General features: G+C 33.7%; 1 protein-coding gene across 2 annotated transcripts in view; it reads right to left on the minus strand.

The window, feature by feature from the left end:
* Window positions 1-5,102: 5,102 nt before the first annotated feature.
* LOC126748324 (dual specificity protein phosphatase 10-like) overlaps window positions 5,103-23,035 on the minus strand; it is an 86,837-nt gene continuing 68,904 nt past the window's right edge. For both annotated transcript variants that reach the window (XM_050457472.1, XM_050457473.1), the window contains 2 exons: window positions 18,870-19,044; window positions 5,103-7,064 (listed from right to left, as the gene is read on the minus strand). In XM_050457472.1, the coding sequence (XP_050313429.1) occupies window positions 6,781-7,064; window positions 18,870-19,044 (459 nt within the window). In that variant the 3' untranslated portion in view covers window positions 5,103-6,780. The remainder of the gene's footprint in view (window positions 7,065-18,869; window positions 19,045-23,035) is intronic.

The following is a 23,035-nucleotide window of genomic DNA, read 5'->3' on the forward strand; positions in this document are numbered from 1 at the left end:
TTGGTTACTTAAAAAGATTTAAGGCTCTGCGATATTATTAATGAGTTATAAAATTGATTAAATGAAAATGCTGAATACATTTTTTTCATAACACGCGTATTAAAACTTTGATTTTTGTTAGCACTTGTGAAATGCAAAAATTGCGATTTTTATACCTTCTTCTGCTGCTATGCATTAATGGATATTTGCGATAACTTCTGGTTATTTTTCCTTATTCTGGTATAAATTAATTCTCCTGTGGTTCCTATATGTGGACCCATCTTCTTTTTGCCTAAACTCCTTCTTCCCTATATTTTTGCTTTTATTAATAGTTGGAGCAAATGGTACTTTTGTCGCGTAATACATGTCCCCGTTACGCTGTTTTCCTGCGTTTTATCCAGCCCAGCAATTTGCGTTCTTTTCCTATCATCTTTAAAATTCCCTCATTGGTTTTTCTTGCTATCTAAATTTGAAATGTCTCAAATCACAATCATTGTGCTAATCTTCAATATCTAGCCTTTCAGGCCCTATAATAGTACAGACCATATGTAATATTTCTGAATGTTATTCTGTGATTGAGGTCAATGTCAGAGTTCGTGAAGACGTGTTTGAATGACATGAATGAGCTCCTTGCTTTTTCTATCTGGCATTTGATTTCTATGTCTGAAGACAACCAGTCTTCACATAATCAAGTTTATCATTTATTTATTCTTACAGTAAAAATCTGTTGGTGGGGCCTCCGTGGAACAGAAAATAGAAGTCTTTTGTGCCACCTTATTAAAAGCCTTAGCACAATGCCACTTTCGTTTTTATTATTATAGTTAGTCCGAACTAAAAATTATTGTGACAATCAAAAAGTGCGTTGTATGTCACAGTTTCTGTTGAATGTACTTCTAGCCTTTTTGTAGTTCTCGATGCAGCAAAAAAACAAGTTTTCGCCAAATCTTGCTATAAAAAATAGCATACATATCTCGTGTCGAAAGGTGATAGCTAAAGTCATCGCTTTTCGCCCCTCGTTATGTAATATATTATTTTAGATCTTAACGTAGTAAACTATTAAAATTGCAATCATTATGATCATCGAGAGTGTCAGATTTTGCCATTGCAATTTGATTTAGGGTATTTCAAAGACTACGTTTTTTCTGCCATGTTTTCTGTCATATACTTACTAAGGCGTGTATTATTTTATTAGGATATTATTCAGTTTATGTATTAAAGCCTTTAAGTACTGACAATTTTTAAGATTAAGAAACTTGTACCTGTTTTGAGTATATAATAATTGTTTGAAAGTTGTTTTTTTAACATTTACAAAGTCTTTCAGTTTTATCTTTGATTACCAAATAACTTCCATATATGTAATACTCTTAAACATGTAATAATTATTTTAAATACTTTTTATCAATAAAGTTTGTATTGAAAATATACTATTGTTTTATTTTATCTTATGCCCAACATATTGCCGTCCATCGGAAAATCACCATATGTTGAGTTTTTGGAAAAAAAAAGATTTTAGTTTTTTTTTTAATTCTTAGGACTAAAATCTTTTAACTTTTGCATTAACCGTATTTTTTTATAAAAAAAAGACAAAATAGGTGATTTGAACCTTGATTGAATAAAAAAACCCTTAATATTACATGAAATAAAAGCCATACATTAAGTATACAATAAATATAGCCATACAGGTTCATGTGACGACCAAGTGTAGGAGCGCGCAGACGCCTAGAGGGCTTTCTTGTTAGTAAAATGTGGGTGCCAGCATGACTGCCTTGAAAAATCGTTCTCCGATCTTTTCGTTAAAAAACCACAAAACTTTAGATGAAAACTCATATAATTACTATATGGGGTCGCCACGCAGGATAGAACGACAACCAGAAGACCCGCCGACCAAAAAACACACTAAGTAAGTGCCCTTTTTTAATTTGGTATTGTAGCTTATATTGTAGCATACGGTGTTTGTACATCTTGTAAAAAAAGGTAATTTACTTTATCTTTTAACGTGTGTTTTAGATACTGCGTTGATTGGATCAACTAACTTTGAGCGTTTGAGCTGTGTTAGCTGATCTGTCGGCATGTACGAATTAAGTTTCGCGTGTTTCAGTGTCCTTTTAAAATTGGTTCGAGAGGCAAAAAATGGTTTTAATAATTTTCAAAATAAATCAGTTGAGAATATTTACCCTCAAAACAATGAAAACAAAAACAATATTTTCAAGACTTGTAACGAGATTTACGATGTACATTTACGTGATACTCTTTTATTGGATAAAAACATGCAGCCACTTATTAGCCACAGATTTGTAGATTTGAAGTGCGGTGGGTAGCAGGAGGCTGTTATGCACGGGTCTCGTAATGGACCGTCGTGCCCCACTGAGGATTACCAGAGGCCAATAGCCTTAGAAAAACCAGTGTTAAGCAAGAACCTAAATATAGCGCCCGGGGATGTTGGATTCTCCCCATTAACATGGTCTGCAGTTTTGCCCTTCTCCCAACACGACTGACATTCCAGGTTATCCGCAGTATATGTGGTGTGGACATGGCGTCGTAAATATCATTGTTTAACTTCAAACGTGTCAGCCGACTTTAGCTTCTCTTTAAGCGAAGTAGATTTCTGGTAAAGCAGCCGTCTATGTAATGCGAGGTGCTGCCGTCCATCTTTCCAGGGTTCACTTGTCCAGCAGACTCTTCATTGATGCAACTGCTATATATTTAACTATACCGATTATGGGCTCAGGCCCCACCAGCTGTTTCGCAGATCCCAGCTGTCCGAGCAAATTGATAGACTGTGTTGCGTCCGCAGTTAAGAATTTTCTGTCCGCATTTCAACACCACAAAAACTTCAGCTTGGAAGACAGTAACATGCTACCCCTATACCTATACCATGGTAGAAACTATACCATGTTGGTACGTGGTAACCCTTTACATATATACCAGATAGTTCCCTTATTTAGCAATGTCTGGCCTCTATCCAGTTGTTCCCGAATTTTTGCTTTCTCTGTTCATAGCCACCAAACGATAACACCGTATGTAAGAAGAGGTTTGACATTCGTATCCATCAGGACCCGTCATGCCCCACCGGGGGTTACCAGAGACCAATGGCCTTAGAAAAACCGATAAGGCTCTCTGGTCTGAAGGACTTAAAGTCACTCGATGCACTGAAAGTGTTACTCAAGTGGAAAGTGTTACCCACATGGTCAACGGTTTCATCCTCCTCACAGCACCACAGGCATTCTGGGTTGTCCGCAATACCGATGGTATGGAGATGGCTTCTTAAGTGCCAGCGACCGGTTAAAAGCCCTGTCAGTGGCCGAATTTCGCGTCTTTTTATGCGTAGTAGATTTTTGGTGAGACAGGCAGAGGGCCCACCTATGTGCGCTTCGGCCTGTCTCATACCAGGGGACTCAGTCCATCTTCGGTGGGTCCACTTGTCCAGCAGACCCTTCATTGACGCGACCGCTACGCATTTGGCAGCATTCGCGGATCCCAGTCTGGCAAGAGAGTCCGCTTCCTCATTACCTGCATGGCCTGCGTGGCCAGGTATCCAGACGACCTGCACCAGTTTTTTCAGGACTTTTATGCACTCTGGTACAAGCTTGGAGCTTGCATTTGCGGCAGTGATAGCCTTAATGGCAGCTCTGCTGTCCGAGCATATTGATACGACTGTATTGCGGTGTCCGCAGCTTAGGATTTTCTATCCGCATTTTAATACAGCGAATACTTCGGCCTGGAAGACAGTGGCGTGCTCCCCCAGCGAGTATGCCCTACTGGTATGTGGGATCCCACCACAAAGCCCTGATCCAGCTCTGTTATTCATTCTGGAGCCATCTGTGTACCAGATGGTCCCCGTATTTAGCAATGCAGGTCTGTTGGAATGCTGCCACTCTTCTCTGCCTGCAATGTGCGTCACGAATCCCTCGCAGTCCACAGTCACTGGAGCAATACAGTCACTGCCCATCAGAAGGAGAGGACATTCCTGTATGGCGCGTGACCAAATTTTTGCGTGACCGGTCTCGCCAGCACGTAGTTCGCCGAGGACATATAGCCTGTACGCAGTCCTCATTGCCTCGAATTGCACAACGAAGTCCAGAGGCGGAAGACTCAGCAGAGTCTCAAGCGCTCTAGTTGGCGCCGTTCGCATGGAACCCGTTATGCTGAGACATGCAAGACATTGGACTCTGTCCAGTACCTCAGGTGTTACTGAAAGCCCTCCTGCGGGCCCATAGCGCGCAGATGGTCTTCTTAGTTCTGATATCTGCGGGATCGTACCAGTAGAGTTTGGAATCTAATGTGATTCCCAGAAATCGAACTGTCCTGAAGTATTGCAATGCACTCCACAACAACTGGTCTGCTAAAGTTATGTCTCCTTGTGAATAGTCGAAGCTCTGGTTTTTTAAGGTTGAACATGAGACCTCTTGAGACCTCTTTCCGCTCGGCGACGCACCACCCGGTATATATTTAATTATTAATTTTGTACTTTTGATACCACTATAAATATTTTTAATACCAGTTTCGCAATATATAAGATAGCATATTAAAATTAAATGTTTATACTTCATATTTCACCCTGTATAATGTGTACAGCAGACCTAAATTAATTCTTAATTCATTAATTCTTAAAATTTAATGTTTTCTAGTTCTTGACAAAAATGTATAAGTTATGATAAAAGTTATTTTAAAATTAAAATAAATAGTCTTAAAGCAATGAATTTTGTCCTCATTTCCCTATAAGACAAAACACATTGCGGCGGTAGGACTGCCGCCGGATGTTGGCTGGTATATTTTACTCTTGTTGAGTCTCGACTACACTCTGGCACTACGGTCAGACCTATCTAATATTATAAAATTAAAAATGTATATATTAAATGTACATTTTTAAATACTCACTTTAAGCTAGCTACTTTTTGTATTTCTAGTTTTAGCTCAGTAGTTGTAATCCTGCTTTGTAAACAACATTTTATGTTATAGAATAAAGCATATTTTGACTTTCGACTTTGACCAAGTTGGCGAACTGCAAAACAGGGGCATAACACCTATTTTGAGAGGTGGAACTCGGAAAAGAAAGAACCACGTAAGAAAAAAACGCTCTTCTAAACATGAATTAAAAGGAAATGCTTCAATAAAAAAACAAATCAACATCTATTTTATATTAAGATTATTTAAGTCTTGTGATTTACAAATAGTTATACAATTTCACAGTCTGAACTCCATACAATGTCTATCTATACAAAGAAAACTTTGTAAAGGCACAAATTTTATGCGATAAAGTGGCTATTAATTAGCCTTAACCTAAACCCGCCCATTTTACCTTGCTTTAGGATCTATTGCAGTGCATTTGTTGAAATTTGACTACAGGCAATGTGGTATTTTAGAATAAAAAATAATCATAGGGAGAGTATTAGGTTTATATAATAATGCTCGTGTCTAGCTCAACCAAGCTTTTGTACTTTTTTACCCTTTACATCAAAATTTATTAAAGCAGCTGAACACTACCAAACATTTAAATTCATTATCTATATATTTTTAACTCGAACGTGAAAATGACACATAAGGATGTTCTAGTAAATAGCCTTAATATTTGACTAAATATATAGTTTAAATCACAAATTTCAAACCTTGATTAAAGTGCCTCCTTCTTATAATACAAACAAATCAATCTGAACTTTTCTACAATTACCAAAACTAATAAAAAGGATTATAAATTAAATATGGCAATTTGAATAATAATAAAGATTATAATATCTAAAAAACACTTTTCATTTGCTGCCTGTATTAATATAAATAAGTACGAAACCATACACAATAGACCATTTTGCAAAAATAACTGGTTATTCTTTACATTTTTGATATTTATAAAAGCCCGAAACAATATTCGGAAAAAACCGTTTTACATTATTTATATCCGACCTTTGTTGCAAAATTTATTTTTATTTCAACAAAAGAAATTTTATTTTTATACAGTTTGTTCTGGCTTTTAATTTTATCTTCTTGTAAAAGTAAAATCCATCTTTAAAAAATCAAAAAGGAAATTACAAATCCTAGGTATTCTTTCTCGCTATCGTTGTTAAAGATATTCTTTTTAAGGATTTTTATACGCTTCTTTCCGAATATCAGAATTATTTTAAATTTTGAATTGATCGTTTTTTACCAGTAAACTACGAAATCATTGTCTCGTTAACCTTAACCATTTCCGATTTCCCTATACTTTTTGGATCTTAAGTGTACATATATAGAGACATAAATCAATATGTTCCTCATTAAAAAATATAGCGTAAGATATTTTCAGCAGCAAACAAAAGAAACAACTATAAATGAAATATGTGTAAAATTTCCCTTAACATTGAAGAAAAAAATACACGTATTGTACAATGTACTGCCAAACAAAATAACATAATCACACTGCTGCTAAATTTATTTTTTCTATAGTTATCTATTCCGCTACTTCAAAAAACTGGCCACAGTTGTTTGTGACAAAGTAAAATTTGTAGTAAATGATATATTTATATCTCAAACCAAATTTTTAACAAAGCACAGTCTATACAAACCTCACCATATCTCATGAGGTCAGAGAGTGTCTTATCACTAGGATCTGTTTAAATAGAGTCTAATAAAGATAGAACTAAATTACAAACCGATAACACAATTCTTATCATAACTATACGGCAAATATTTACATTTAAAACATGAAATATCTTTAATGGTACACAGCCTTTCTCCAATATTAAAACGACTAGAATGGAACTCTATGGCGATCATAGGTGACTATATTTAACTCTTATTCAACTTCATAAATGTCAATCAAACTGAAACTCATACACTGCACCCTTGCGTGACTTCGTCTGTAGCCTGCTGGCTCCACCTACAATGTAAATTGCTACTGCTATCACTTCGTAAACTTTGCTCCAACTCCAAAAGTTGACCCATGAAGTTAAGGTTCGGAGAAATGATCGGCCGTACTTCTTTTACTTTTCTGTAAGCCTCCCACATTGACATTTGTTTGTACTTCATTATATAAGCAATTGCAATTGTTGCACTTCTTGAGATGCCCGCCTGGCAATGTACTAGGACCCTTGAACCGTTTTTTCTCGCCTGTTCTGTAATAAAAAATATCGATATATATTCTGGGAACTACATATTGTGTTTATGTGGGAAAAATAGCGCTTGGTATTATTTCAGTAGTAAAGTGGATAAACGTTATTGCATTTGTATCGGCTTTATCAAATTATAAAAAATAAATTTTTTGATCTAATGTTTAAATAAATGAAAATATTTAAAAAATAATGTTGGCACCGAACATAATACATTAAAAAGCTGGGTTTTTCAGATGCACCCATCAATATCCCGACAAACTTTTTTCAGAAAAATATTTTATTTAAGTAAAAAATGAGTATGATATGAAATTGTCTAAAAACAATTAAGAGGAATAAGTGTTGGATAACGAAACGCTTTGTACACACCCATCAACCAAAAAAGATTTCCCCTTAGTACACAATATGATGAGTAATAGTCTGCTTAAGGTATGAGTAATCATATGACCTTTCAATAAAAGTTATAACATCCTTCCTTTATTGTATAAGGGCTCCGCATGAATGGGATAAATTAGTCCCTTTTTATAAGTTGAATGTTTCAATGTAACTCACTGCTTAATTAAGTCAATAATTCGATAGATATATTATTAAATCTAAGATTTTACACTTTAATTTCGGCTCACAAGCCAGTCACAAAAAATTGTTGAGTGCAACAGTGGTAAAAATACTAGGATAAACAGTATTTGTCATTTAATGAACTGAGGGCCCAATACTCCCCCAAGTTTTTAATTAAGAGGTTAAACTCTTTCTCAATGTGTGTTCTTGCAGAACAGCATTATACGGCTCTTTTGAGTAATTTTATTTTGTCACCGTTTTGCTTTGATATAATGTAGTGCTTCGCTTTTTATAATTGTTAAAAAATTAATGAAATTAAATTGAAATATGCATTTTAATTATTTCCATGTAAAATAATTTTAATCGCGTAAGGGACAACTGTACTACTATATTTTCTATAAAGATAATTTTTGTAGCTTTATAAAAAACACTTCAAAAAATATGCTTAATTAATATTAAACTCAGAGTTTAAGGACCAAGTATATTAACCGGAGAAATCAGACACGCGGTGAAGCTTATGAAGAATAACAAAATACCAAGTTCTGATAGTACGTTTTCTGACACGTTTCAAGTTGTTAATAAACAGAACATAAATATAATAACTCTTTAACAATGTATATAATACAGAACACGATCCAGAGGACTGGCTTCGATGTACTCTTATAATTTTACCAAAATCAAGTAATGCAAAAACATAAGTCTTAAGAGGTTAAGGTTTATAAGTCTAATGAGCCAGTTCTTGAAGCTCTTTTAGTAAATTTTGCATACGAGGCTCTATAAAAAATGCAAAGAAGCCACCGGCAGCAGTCAGTTTGATTTAAAAATTGTTTCGGAACGTTACCTCCTAATATCGTACCTTAAGAACCTGGGTCTAGATGGTAAAGACATTCGATTAATTAACAATCTGTACTGGAATCAGAAAGCAGATATTCGATAGAACAACTTGTCAACTTGTTAGGTATTAAAGTGAACTGGATACATATTAACAATATCAGAGATGAAATACAGTAATAATCGCAAATAATGCAAACGTACTTCAGGAATTATTGAATCCCGTAAATGAAACAAACAGAAGATTAGACCTGATAATTAATATAAAAAAAAGTTTACGGTCGTGAGTAAGACTGATGTTCCACAAATTAGAATAGAACAATCAAGAGCAATCTTTCTTAAACTTAAAAAAAAAATAATCGGAGGAAAGTGGGGAATAGGAAGTAGTAGTAGCAGTACTAGTAAGGGTGGGGGAGCTAGAGCTCGGCAAGTAGGCCTGAACAGTCCTTTTCGCCAACCCCAGACCCACCCACCCCTACGCCTCCACTCCTAATGCGCGGTCTTCACTGAGTCAGTCCGTCCGTTTAATAAAAGCTTGCACGATGTCCCAGTCTAGATCTTTAAGATCTTCCCGTTGGAGTGTCGTTACTCCGAAAATTTTCCTTTTCAGGCGACTCCACATCACAGATACATAGTATGTGTTGGTATGAAGTTTCCTCCTCTATACCGCAATTTGGACAGAGTGGGCTTTCTCTTATACCAAGAAGGTGTAGATGCCTGCTTAGACTGTTGTGCCCGGTTAGGATTCCAACCAAGTCTTTGATACTTTGTCGGGGCCTACGAAGGTCTCAGCAGAACCTTGTCCTGGGACCCACCTCAATCTCACTTCCCTGTGTGCCGCAAGCCTTTCCAATGCGTCTCTGCATTCCTGTACTACCGCTGAGCTGGTCCTGGGTTTCTGAATCGCCTTAAAGGCAGCTTGACTATCGGAGTAGATGCAAATCCCCCCGTTACCTTCCAATGCCTCTGGTTTGTTTGCTACTTCGAGTATAGCAAACAAACACCTCCGCTTGGAAAACTGTGGTGTGTTTCCCTAGCGGAAAGGATTCTGTGTGGAATAGGAAAAAGGAGGCTTTCGTTGTTGCAAAATTAAAACAATTGACGTTGATAAGATTTTCAAGAATTCCAAATGCTGCAATTCGAAGAAAAAGTTTAAGTAGATGTCAACAGTGTGAAGAAATAATTATGCATGTACTTAAAATTTATTGTTTCTGGTAATTTGTGAAACTGGGTTTTGAACATTCAATTCAAAAAACATTTTGAATAGATCCTGTATGATATGAAGTGGCGTTGACAGGTCGTATTTAGGGAATGAACGGTTAATGAATGAACATTCTACGTGTATTTCTTGTTTATATTTAATCAACCATTCCTGGACTGAATGAAATTAAAAAAAAGCTTTTGGTATTTTTTTACCGAAACAATAATTCTTGGTCATGTTTCCGCCTATTCCTCGACTGTAATCAATAAAAGCAATTTATTTTAATTTAATCAATAAAAAGTTGTCATATCGTGTACAAACGTAAAAGACTATTAACTCATTAAACCAGGCATGCACATAATATTTTATCAATCAGGAAGTGGACTACTCGCTTCCTGTTTATGTTAATTAAAATGAACGAGAAATAAAAGCAAGCAGAAGATAATTAATCTGTAACAGCAGTTTTATATCCATTGAAGCTTTTTTTCTTAAAGATTAGGAATAGCAATAAACTTTGTCTAGCTAGCCCATTAAAGGGATTTGGATTTCTTGAGTATTAATCGATTTGTAAATTGACATTTTTTTTTTGAGCGTTGCCTTGATATTTTAATATTATGCCTACTTAAAAAAGTCGATAGAGTATTAAAAAAATGTCATTAATTTATTAACATATACAATCGTCTTTTGTTACTTGTTGAAACGAAACTTTTGTATTAAATGTATTTTTTACTTTTTTTAAACAGATTCTAAAAACGATATAAGCAAACAATTTTTAATCATGGTAAAATAATTTTGATAGTTCTTAACCTCTTAAGCGGATATCTGCTGGCCGCTAAAAAAACTCAACAATTTCACTTTTCTTCGTCTTTTTTGTGTCATGAGAGATGATGAACTAGAAAATGGGAAGAATTATAATGGCGAAGTTTTAAAATTAAGAAAAAAAAAGTAAGAAAGATAACCATAGATTGCATTCGTATGGATAGTATTCCTAATTATTACTATTAACAATGGATCTTGTAGTTCTTTACTATACTGGATTAATGCTAAAAATAAAAGAAATTAAAGAAAATCAACTAAAAATGGGTCATATGCGTGACGATATACAGAAATATAGAGAAGCGAAGACTCGTCGACACGATGCAGAGGTCCGGACGAAAGTTGTTTATTCTCATGAATGGGTAAACCAGTTGAGAAATGGCCTTTCCTTGTCTTGAGTTACTCGTTACTCATCGACGCTGTCATTGTTTAAGGGTCGATGCACTCGGTTAGATTCAGTGATTCATTAAGTTGCCTGTTTTAGAAATATTTTTTCGCAGAAATTGCAATACAGAAAAATTAACAACAACGTATTTTATGAATAGGCTATTTGCATAATAATAGAGAACGTCTTAAGAACATATTAAAAACGTGTATACAGGCGTAGGTGAGATAAATGAGTTAGATATATCGCTAAATTTTACCTTTTACAATAAAACTTTTGTAAATTCCTAAACGTCAATCCATAAAGTTGTATGAAGTTTGTTTGTATTGTATTTTAATAGAAAATGGAAATACTGTAATAAAGGTGTCTTATCCGTTAAAGTAAATGATTTTAGCGGAGAGGGATCATTAGTTTTTACTATAGAAAGTGCAAAAAAAACCATATGATGATGAAAAAACTAACCGAATTTCTTTAATGTCCATAGAACATAATTATCTTAATAAAAATGTCATTGAGTATCGTCAGTGCGTATTCTGCTTGAATGTTAAATCGAAAAATTTTGTGGATTCATATTGAAGTCTTAGCCATCTGTTGGTATAAGTACGATTTAAAAATGAGACATAAATATATCGAAACATGGACTCTGTTTGCTTAAAAATAAACAATATTCTCTTAATTTTGAAATAAATCGGTTACAATATTTTGTATCAAATGTAATTATTCAATTTCACATAATCTGCCTTCAAGGATATTTGGGCCGATTATTTATTATTATTAATACCCGCCTAAATGTTCTATCGGAAATCTATTCCGCGGTTCGAACTGCCTGATAGGAGTTGAATACCATTGAATTTCAAAAAAATTAATGACTCAAAATTAGCAATTCTTAGAGTTTTCATCATGACCCCTCTAGTCAACATTGCCAACAAGGTCTACTAGTACATGTTACCATAATTCTCTATTCCCAACATTTGTCTTATTTGAATAGTATAGAAATCGAGGTTCTTCTTTTTGTATTGCTAACAAACTTTGAACATAGCTGCAAAGCAGAAGCTCTAAGGAAAAGTTTGTTAAGGTTTGTTATGCTTTATATGCACAAGTTTTCGATAAAATTTACGGCTGGCCACTGCAAAGCACCCCTTAACCATTAAACTTCATAAACCAGTAACCCGGAATAAGTTTGGATTAAGGTTTAGGGTCATTATCATGCTGAAATATATTTCTCACAAAGACCAACTTATATTTCACAGTAGATGTGATAAATTTGTTTGTTCAGTCTTGACCCAACATTACATGTTTCAGAATAAATTAAATTTCAATTCGTTACTAATAACAATAAATAAATTTACTATGAACGGTAAAATTCTTACAAAAATTATTTATATATTCGTAAGTTTAAGGGTGAAGCAAGGTGAAGAATACCATTGTTCATCAAATGAGCCAATTACTTCTTGCGGTCTCGAGAAGGTATAAAAAGGGATACAGCAGTGCTGTCATCTGTATGCGAATAAAGTTTGAGGCTTTTGTTAAAGTTACCTTTTTAGAGTCAACTGGGTGCTGAATATACTGAAAAATTTATTTTTCAGAGATTCCATATCTAAAAGCACCTGAATCGGTTTAAATTTATATTTTTTCACGTAATTTTGTTGATGCTTGGTACTGTAATGGATTATATTCCCTTAAAATAGGGAATAGTATATTCTATATCTTTTTAATTACTATTAATTTAATTTTATTGCAATATTTTAATCATGTTAGTTTAAAAAGTTTTCTTAATGTTTAAAAAAGTACGACTATTGGATCGCACCACACGGGACACATTTGTTTGAAGGGTTTACCTTCCCAGATTCAGTAACTTTAATTTATGTTTTAAAGCATGACTTTTAGATGGCGCCATAGGTACTCATAACGAATAAAGAACGAGAATTAATAGTTTCGCGCCGATTATGGAATGAAACAATTAGATTCAAAAATTTTCTATCACCCTAAATTTCAGAAAGTTTTTTTTTTTGGCAAAAATTGGGTATAACATATAATATACGAAACAGACACCGACCTAGGACTATACACTACATACTATTTACATCTGTGCCTTTATTAAGAAAACTAATTTGTTAATTTTAATTTGTATTACAAAATAACCCAGATTTAAAAATTCTTAAGAGTAATAAATTTTTATTACAAGCATTTTAGTTGTTTTTTTTTTCTTAGAAACTTATTAATTGATTATTCTTAATAATCAATTAATATGTTTTTAATCTATTTTTGTCAATAAACAAAGCTTTTGGAAATTTAGGTTGATGCAAAACTTCTGAATCTATGTGTATAAGGGAATGCATATATTTCGTACAGTAGTATAAAAAATATATTCTCTCTCTTCAGCATGAAAAAAACCAAATACCGCCAACAAAATCCTTAGTAGTAGTTTATTGAAACTCGCATTGTTCCCCTATTAATAATAGTGTTTTGGAATTTTCGCTTCAGGATAGAGGTTCACCCAGAAAAAAAAATACACCCAATAAAAAGAAACTAAATTCATCGGCGAGATCTAGATTAATAAAAACGAAACCTTTTTCATTGATTTTTTGAAAAAGTGGGTTTTTTGGTGATGGTACAAAGGTGTTTTTTTTTTAACATCTGAGTAATGCTTTTATCCTTTTTTTTGTTAATTTTTCTGATACAACTCGTTCTTTTTTAGAAGCAGTTTCTCCAGTCGAGGTAGTTTTTTTCCATTACTCAGAAAACAATGGATTTGCAATAACCACAAAAGCACGTGGCCATTGCACTATCTTGGTGGCGTCGAATTATGAATTTTCTTACAGCAAATAAAACAATTTAAATTTCACAAGGGGCAATAAAAAATGGATGTAATTATATCCATCCCAAAATAAATAATAAAACATACAGATTATTAAGAAATAGGAGAATATCGGTATGTTCTATGGAGTATGGAACAATAATATATATGGGCATTAAATATTTTATAACCTAATAGTCGGCTGGAGTGGTATAGCTTAACTGTTTTATTATATAGTTATAATTATGGCTACTAATGTATATTTTACTAGCCTACATATTGTGTTTTTCTTCGCACAAAAATGTAAAATGACCCTAAATCGTATAACAAAATTTACATTTTTTACTAAGGGACAGTAAAAATAAAAATAATGCGAAATATAGGTGTTTTATTTAAAATATTGAAAACAAATAAATGTCTACGTTTTTCTTGTCTATCATCAAATAAAATAAACATCAATATTTAGTGAAATAAATAACCAATTTTTCTACAGGCAATAAAAATCTGTAGCTAATATAACATTAAAAAACAAGTTAGGCGACAAATATAAACAATCCCAAGAGAATATAATATTATTAATGGCTCATAGAATATAAAAGGCAGCCAGTTCGTTCTAAAAATAGTGATTCTAAAATGGGGTGCCGGGTGTGTACTAAAATTTTTGACCCAGATGAGCAACAGACTACAAGCTCAACATAGGGAAGTCGATGACTCATTCCAAAACTAAATCTGTGCTTTCGGTTCGTTCGATACGACGCGACCCGTTGAAACAACTCAGGTCCGTATTTGATGTTTACTTTGACAGTCATTTAATAGGCTTTGCAAAATTTATGTTATTATTATCAGTATTTTTATTACAACAAAATAAGTTATGGTATAACACATTTATAAAGACACACGCAGGTTTTTTTATTGCGCAAATTATAAATAAAAATACAGTAATTACTATTAAATGAAAAAAATATACTTTAGCAATGCAGTAAAATCGTTTTTATTTTTTTTCTGCAAAAACCATGCATCGAGCGAAAAATTACCAGGAAACCAGATATACTCTAAAAGAAAAAAAGCATTCAAAAATATTAGAAGTGGCGTTTCTTAAAAAATAGTCAATTGGGGCGAATAAAAAAAATTAAATTGTGTATTGAAAAATGGCCCTGGATGCCAAATAATATCTACAAGGGTATTAAAACTATCGAAAAAAAGGTTTTTTCAAACAACTTTACCATCCTGTACTATATAAGAACTTTTTTGCTCGATTTCCTGATAATGTCTTGCATGGATAGAGTAAGTAATTTTGGTTACGTATTGAGATCTCAGAAATTGTGACGGAAAGGAAACCATAATTTGTTTAACAAAAAACAACCAGTGCCAGCCATATTTGGTGTTATTTTATTATTAGGTCCACCAAAAATTAAAACGTCAAGATTTCAATTCGAAATTTTCGATAATATGACTTGATACATTGAAAAATTAGTTACTTATAAGTAAACTTAGTCATAAAAAAAGAACCAATTCCTTCCGTCTAATCAGGAAATTCCTTCCATTTAATCGACGAACAGGAAATGAAATTCCAACAATTTTTTATCAAAACCTAATAGTTCTGAGTTTTGTATTTTTATGGAACTTAATGTACTTTTATCAGAAATTATGTCGTAAAAATAACCGATTGCTAGATACCATGGTTAACATACCAAATGTTGAAAAAAGTACATTTCTCTAAAGTCTCATTCCACAATTAAATAATTAAGTAAGTATGCTAATACTGTTGACAATTTTATTTCTACAATCATTTAAGCACACACAGATTCATCAAATATAAAGATCATATTTGCCGTAAAGATTAGTCTACCCTTCTACTTGCCTCAAATAATTTAATAAATTTGCGTCGTTGTTTATTATGTCGAAGCATTGTGTCCAAATTAGCAAGAAAGAACATGCACCGTTGTGGCCAACTAAATAGTCACCATAAAATTAAACGTAAATAGTTTATTACGTAATTTAAATATAGTTTTTTATGCTTTGTTAAATGATTATAAGTTCATCTCATGAACGTTACATATGTTATTTATTGTTGTTTTTCAACTGATAAGACGACCTTTCATATATATTAAAAACGTAATTTAATTGAAGTAATTCAGATACAAAAAAATTAGTTTAGGGTTTATTTTACTTAATTAGTAATGAGAGATTCGTTTCAAGTTTTGTGAAGTTTTAAAATGAGTAAATAAAGTTATAAATATCTCATGTGGCAAATAATGGTTTAAAGAAATGTTGCTAATATAAATATAGATCTCCAAGACCACATAAGACACAAGAAAAGAGCGGAATGATTCGTACGCCTAACCTAAGATGTCCAGAAAATGACTTTACTAAGTACGGGTATACACAATCCGGTTTCAACGGATGCGGTAGAAACGCATCCGTTTCTACCGCATGGGATATACACGATACACACTGCGTTGTCTAAAAAATAATTTGGCGAATTGTTAACTGTGTTAAAACAAGATATTTATTGTAATAATTTGGGTGAAAATGACTAAAGACGCGCGTTACAACCGGACGTGTATCGCGATACATTTAAGTCTGTGTGTTGACTAGACCATCCCGTCGTCCGTTGCTATACCGCAGCAAGCTGCGTTGCTCTTCCATCCATGCGGTGCTAACGCATCGTGTATCGCCTCTTACTTAAGCCTATGTGTTGTCGTACCAATGCGGTACCGCTTCGTTTTTACCGCATCCGTTGAAACTGCACTTAGTGCGGGTATACACGATCGATGGAAGAGCAACGCAGCTTGCTGCGGTAGCAACGGACGACGGGATGGTCTCTAGCCAACACACGTACTTACACTATATTTGTCTGATTTAGCAGAGGCAAAAAGTGAAGAAACATTCCTGTCTTATATATTTGTTTTTTTAATTTTGCAAATTGCATGACTGAAACTGAGTTCAGTTAAACCTAGGTTGTATCCTATATCGGTTTAAAAATGCCCCGCGGATACAGCTTATCAGACGATGTATAAAAAAATAATTGTTGACAAATTTAATAGTGGGCAAAAGCAAGCTTCAATAGCTAAAGATTTAAATCTTAAAAGATTAATTATAAACAAGGTTATTTCCTTTTAGAAGATCAGAAAAACTATAAAAAGCCCCCCCCAAGATCGGAAGACCCAGAAAAACTAATGATGCTTAAGATAGAAAAATTAAGAGGTTTGTAACCAGTAACCCTTTGCTTCAGCTAGTAGTGTTAAACAAGAATTTCCAGAAGTTTCACTCTCAATTCGAAGCATTCGGTATCGCCTTAGTGAAATGGGACTGTATGGGCGGCGTCCAGCAAAGAAACCTTTTATTTCCCCTAAGAACAGGGCTGCTAGACTACAGTTTGCAAGGGATCATCTTTCATGGACCGTGGAAAAATGGAAAAATGTTTTATTTTCGGATGAGAGCGAATTCAATTTCTTCCGACGGTGTAAAGTATCTAAGACGTCCGAAGTGTTGTAGACTTAATCCTAAATCCACTTTGCCCACTATAAAACATGGCGGCGTAAATGTTATGGTGTGGGGGTGCTTTTCAGGAAGAGGTGTTGGTCCATTAGTGCGTGTAGAAGGTAAAATGGATCGTTTTGAATATCTGCGCATTCTTGAGCAGCAAATGTTTCCACATGCTGAAAACAACATGCCATTATTGCGGACGTTTCAACACGATAACGATCCAAAGCAAACCTCAGTACTTGTGAAACAGTGGTTATCTAGCAATAAAGTTAATGTTATGAGGCCTGCTCAGAGCCCGGATATTAACCCTATAGAAAATGTTTGGGAAGAATTGGATCGACGTCTACGACAAAAGAACAAGGCTAAATTCAGAAACCAGGAAGAACTATTTCAAGAATTAAATAAAATATGGTTGACCATAAGTCCAGAATATATTAACAAACTAATGCTGTCAATGAATTCTAGGTGTATAAAAGTAATTAGGACTAAGGGGTTTGCAACCCGAAATTAATTGTACTTTAAACTTTTTGCTTTTTATTAAAATATATAATTATAAATTTTCCGCTTGGATCCCGTTAAAATGTAAAAAAACTAAAGTAAAGTTTACTTGGGGCACACCCCATAAAAGTTATTTTCTAAATAAGAACAAAATTTTACAATAACAAAAATGTATTTGGTTCTCCACTTTTTGCCGATAGTGTAAATGTATCGCGATACACGTTGCGGTTGTAACGCGCGTTTTCACCTAAATTAGTACATTAAATATCTTGTTTTAACACAGTTAACAATTCGCCAAATGATTTTTTAGACATTCTGTAGTAATTGAAAAACTTATCATGATACTGCCGAATATTTGTATGAAAGTTGTCGATTTTTTTTTCTACGCCACTTATCTCAAAATATGGATTGTCTTCCATGTTTACGTTATACTGACTCTCGCAAAAATCTTCTGCTTGAAGACTACAAATAATTCTTAGCAATAAAGACATTATTTCCCGATGAAAGTTTCGAAGCAATTAAATTTTGGAATTTTTTTAGTGCATATCCGTTTTGAACGCAGTGTGTATCGCGTAAATCCCATCGGTTTCTACCCCAACGGTTTCTACCGCATCCGTTGAAATCGGATCGTGTATACCCGTATTAAGAGTTGGTCCTCAATTCTTTGACTTAGAAAGATATGATATAAAAAGTATGTATAATGTCATTTGCTGGAGAAAATTTGTTTGTAAGTATTTCAGCAGGATAACAATCCCATGCACACAGAAAAAAAACTTGATAACTATGTAACATTAATCATATGGTCGTTTTTTAGCACTGACCTTAACCCAATTAAAAATCTTTAGAATGGTCTCAAGGAGGCATTACTTAACAAACAAATGTGGATAAAATAATAGAACAAACTGGGAAATCGATACTTGTAATGATGATAACATCTAGTCGGGTCGATGCTAAGGAAATGTAGGGTTGTTATATAAAATAAAGGATTTCCTTTAATATATTAGGATTAATCGTTTAAAATTTTAGTTTTTTTTTAATCTAATTTTTGTTTCTAGTATCATAAATTATTGATCTATTTATTTCGTTTATAAATAGCTAGTCACCACCATATTAAGTATAATAGGTAGGTATTTAAAAATAATATTAAGGATTCGTGCAATATTTTAAATTTACAAATCCCCTCAAAACCTCCACATAAAATTGTACTATAACTACATCTAAAAATGTACTGTAACTCACCGATAAATTCGAAAGCCTCCTCAAAATACTGCTTTAGATTTTGATGACCGGAATCTGTGGCGGGTATCTGTTTGTATGTAATGCCGCATTTTTCGTGGTAACCCGGCAGCTGTGACGTCACGTTTAAAACACAGGTGGTACCCAGTCCTTGAAGACAAGAAAGGTCGGCTGCATCCTATAAAAATACCGTAATATTTTAAGGTAATAAAGGCTGGTAGGATTTGTTTAAGCCTGCGTCGTCGGCAGGTGACGGCCATCTTTGGGTCAAACGTTATGGGCGTCAATAAACATAATAATACCAAATATAATAGAAAAGAAAAAAATGTGAAAGCTGCGTAAAGTAAATATAATTGTGGCGTTACTTGAAATGTGCCAAAACGATATATGTATAAAAAATTATCCTATATTGTATAAGATGAAGAGAGGCCTGTCACTATAATATCGCTTTTTTGAAAATCAATTGCTGTCGCCGTCCTTCTCTTATTATCACTACCTGTGTGGTAACAACAATAACACTGAGGATATGAAAAAGTTTCAATTAGAATAATCGATGACTGGAATAACGCGACCCGATCGAAGGTAGCGCGGAAATCTTTGCTCTTAAAAGTTGGTACATTTACTTTAATTAAAAATGCTCAAAAACTTTCAAACCAGACTTCACCATTCAAATTAGAGGCTGATTCACGGTTGACAATTATAACAATTTAACAATAAAATTGTAAATATATTTTGTTTCAACAAAACCACAACTAAACCATAAATTATATTATAAGAAATATTTAAATAAGGCAACTTTAAGTCGATGTTTTGATCCAGTCGATTCTCGGTATTAATGACGAAAGCAATTATGGAATGAAATAATTTAGAAAATTCAGTTTAAAACTCTAAAATTAGTCTTTTTTCATAGAAATTCTTGTGGCATAGTCAAAATATAATTTTGGATTAAAAGCGTTTGTTTGTTGAGGGTGAATCCCTCATAACAATTTTGCTTACATATCACCTGTTAAGCACCTTTGAAAAATATTGTTAGATAGACAGAGTTTTCACTCATTTTTCAAAGGTTTTCGACTAGGTGCAAGTTTACTAGCAACAGCTATGGGCCTGGGTATGAACCTTTTTTATCAATAATATTTTCAGTTTCATTCACCACTCTAACTTCGTATTATTTGTCGTCGAACCTAAAATTTAGTCAAGATGTATCCCCATTTGGCTGAGATCTTGCAGGAGGATCTGGATAATGTTGCTTTATGGCTTATACCTAATAATGGGTGAACTTTAGGCTTAGATTATGTATTTCATTTGGTCGTTTCTTAAAATTACATAGAAAACACTACTCTATTAATGGCATTCCTTTAATTACAGTCGTCAGAGACTTGGGAGTGTTATTAGATAATGAACAGTCATTTGTACCACATTATAATTAAATTGCTAATAATGGTATGTGTAACCTTGGATTTTTTTGCGTAATTTTAGTCAGTTATCTGCGTTCTGCCTGAAAATCTACATTTGATTAATTCAATCTGGACTTGAATAAGCAGTAGTGTGTGAACTTCCTTTTGACTTTCATATGGAAACTATTGAGGCAGTACAAAAAACATTTTCCATGCTTTAGCTTTTAAGGCACATAATAATACATAAATATATAACGATTTTCATATTAACCACAGTATAGTTAAAGAAATATTTAATATTATTAGCTTAAGAGAAAGAGGAGTAGTGGTAAAAGTAGTTTTTTACAACATTTTAAATGACATGTCCTGCTCTAGTTTTAGATTCCATTTAATATCAATTATAGATGTCATAATGCCTCCATGTTGCTTATACCCCTTCATAATGCTTATTAAGATTTCTTCTCACCATTAACAAGAATAAGTTTGATCTTGACCCTTTTACAAACAACATAAGGGATGGGTATTGTTATGTCAAAAACAAAGTATCTATTCTGTTGTTGGATAAGACTCAATTTATTAAGTTTTTTTTGGTATTCTCCAATTGGCGTATAATATGGAATCAAGCATAAAAAATCGATAAAAAACCACAAAATCAATTATAGAGGGCATTATTCATATAAAAAATTACCTTAATTAATAATGATAATGAACCTTATAGTAATACATTAAAAAAAAAGTTGCACTATGTATAGAGATACGCCCATTGACAAGTAAGATTCTAGATAAGATTGGATGAAAGATAAAATGCGTGAGAAAATACATATTTTAATTATCCTCAATATTTGGACATACAGTACAAAGACGCCTGACTCACAATAAATTCGCGGAGCAACTGTTTAAGTGTTATTTCGTCAGGTTTTCCACAATAAAATTATAGCAATTTATAATTTTGCAATGTGCGCCTATAATATATACGCATTATTATCTTATTTTCTTTGATGCGGTTTATTGTGTCTAGTTACTTTAGCAGCTTTGGGTTTCATGGGAAACAGATAATTGGGTTTCATATATAATCTCATCTTTGTTTTGTTAGTGGTATGATGTTCATAATACCCTGAAATGGAAACATACCCTCTATTATCTTATAATGCAATAATGAGAAAATAAACAATTAATGTCTTTTAGTTTCGGATAAAATCAATTAACTTTTATTATGAGACATTAAAAATGATTCATTGCAATGACTGAACTTTAATGATAATGAGTCACCTCCCTAAAACTTTGGATGCGCAGGTTGGAAAATTACTTAAATTTTCCCGGAAAAGTAACGAAAAACACTAAAAAAACCTAAATAACGTTAACATTTGGGGTGTCGTCCTACACACACCGTTGCCAGATTGGAAAAGTATTTACGATCAAATGCTTTCCAGTGCTTACATTAAAAAAATTAAAATAAGCCTTTAAACTAGATTATGATAAACCCAACAATCCTCTACTAAATCGTCTTCTACTGAATCTATTAGTTCAACCACTCGACACACGTTTGACTGACTGAAATTTAAGTATATTTTTTCTTCTAAAAGTGTAGTGATCAGCCGGTTTCGTGCCTTAGAGAAAAGAAATTAATGCCAAATTCAATAATTCAACAAATTTTCCATATAGAGTATCTGGATTCAGCTTGGAAATAGGTTTTCTACGTAAGATTAGTCTGGCGATTGTACGACATAGATGTTATTATCCCTTAACTAGTCACAATATACATAATGGCTGTATAGAATCGATTTGTTGTTCAATATTTTAAGGTTCATGAATCAGTCTATATATTTTTCCAGAGGGTGTTTCTATAAGAACGCAAGATTTGAATTGCGCGCCATATTTGATAGTCATGCCACATGATGACGGGTCAGATGGGAGTTCGTAGACATAGAGCAATACATGGTAGAACAACGCGTCCTCAAAAATTATTATCAAAATGGTGAAAGTTTAATTGCCACTATTATTTGTAAAGTGCGACCGTCATGTTCGATCGAAATATTGTTTCTAATTCATCTACTGTCAAAAGAATAATCAAAAAAATTGAAAGTACTGATTGGGTTACTGATGTGAAACACACGATACAAACTCATAGAAAGTCGTTCAGAACAAAACATCACGGCAGTTCGGGAGAGTGTGACAGAAAGGCCAGGGCGTCAATTTGTCATTGGGCGCAAAAATTGGACATTTCAACAGGCACATTTCACTGAATTCCCACTAAAGATTTACAGCTGCATGTCTACAATCCAACCAACTGACTCAACAACTTCTACTAGCAGATGATGAACAGCGAACAGAATTCACCAATTGGATCCTTGAGCAACCTGCTGATTTTGCAAAGAGAATCATTTTCAGTGGCCATTAGGCCCATTTTGATGCTTTGTTAATAAGCAAAATTATCGCATTCGCAATCCACGAATGATTCATCAGAAAGCAATGCATCCCCAACGTGTCCCTGTATGGTGTTCATTATGGTTTGGAGGAATAATTGGGCCTTTTTCTTCGAAAACGAAGAAGATAATGCAATAACGGTGAATGGCGAACGTTATTGTGCTATGTTAACACAATTTGTTGTGCCTCATGTGGAAGCACTTGATCTTAACATGTAGTTTCAGCAAGACGGTGCCACATGTCATACCGCCCGTGAAAAATTGACGATCTTGCACGAGTTTGCTCCTGGTCGCGTCATTTCCCGATTTGGAGACCAGAATTGGCCTCCACGCTCAAATATGGCGCGCAATT

This window comes from Anthonomus grandis, chromosome 22 (genome assembly GCF_022605725.1).
Source record: "Anthonomus grandis grandis chromosome 22, icAntGran1.3, whole genome shotgun sequence".
NCBI lineage: Eukaryota > Metazoa > Arthropoda > Insecta > Coleoptera > Curculionidae > Anthonomus > Anthonomus grandis.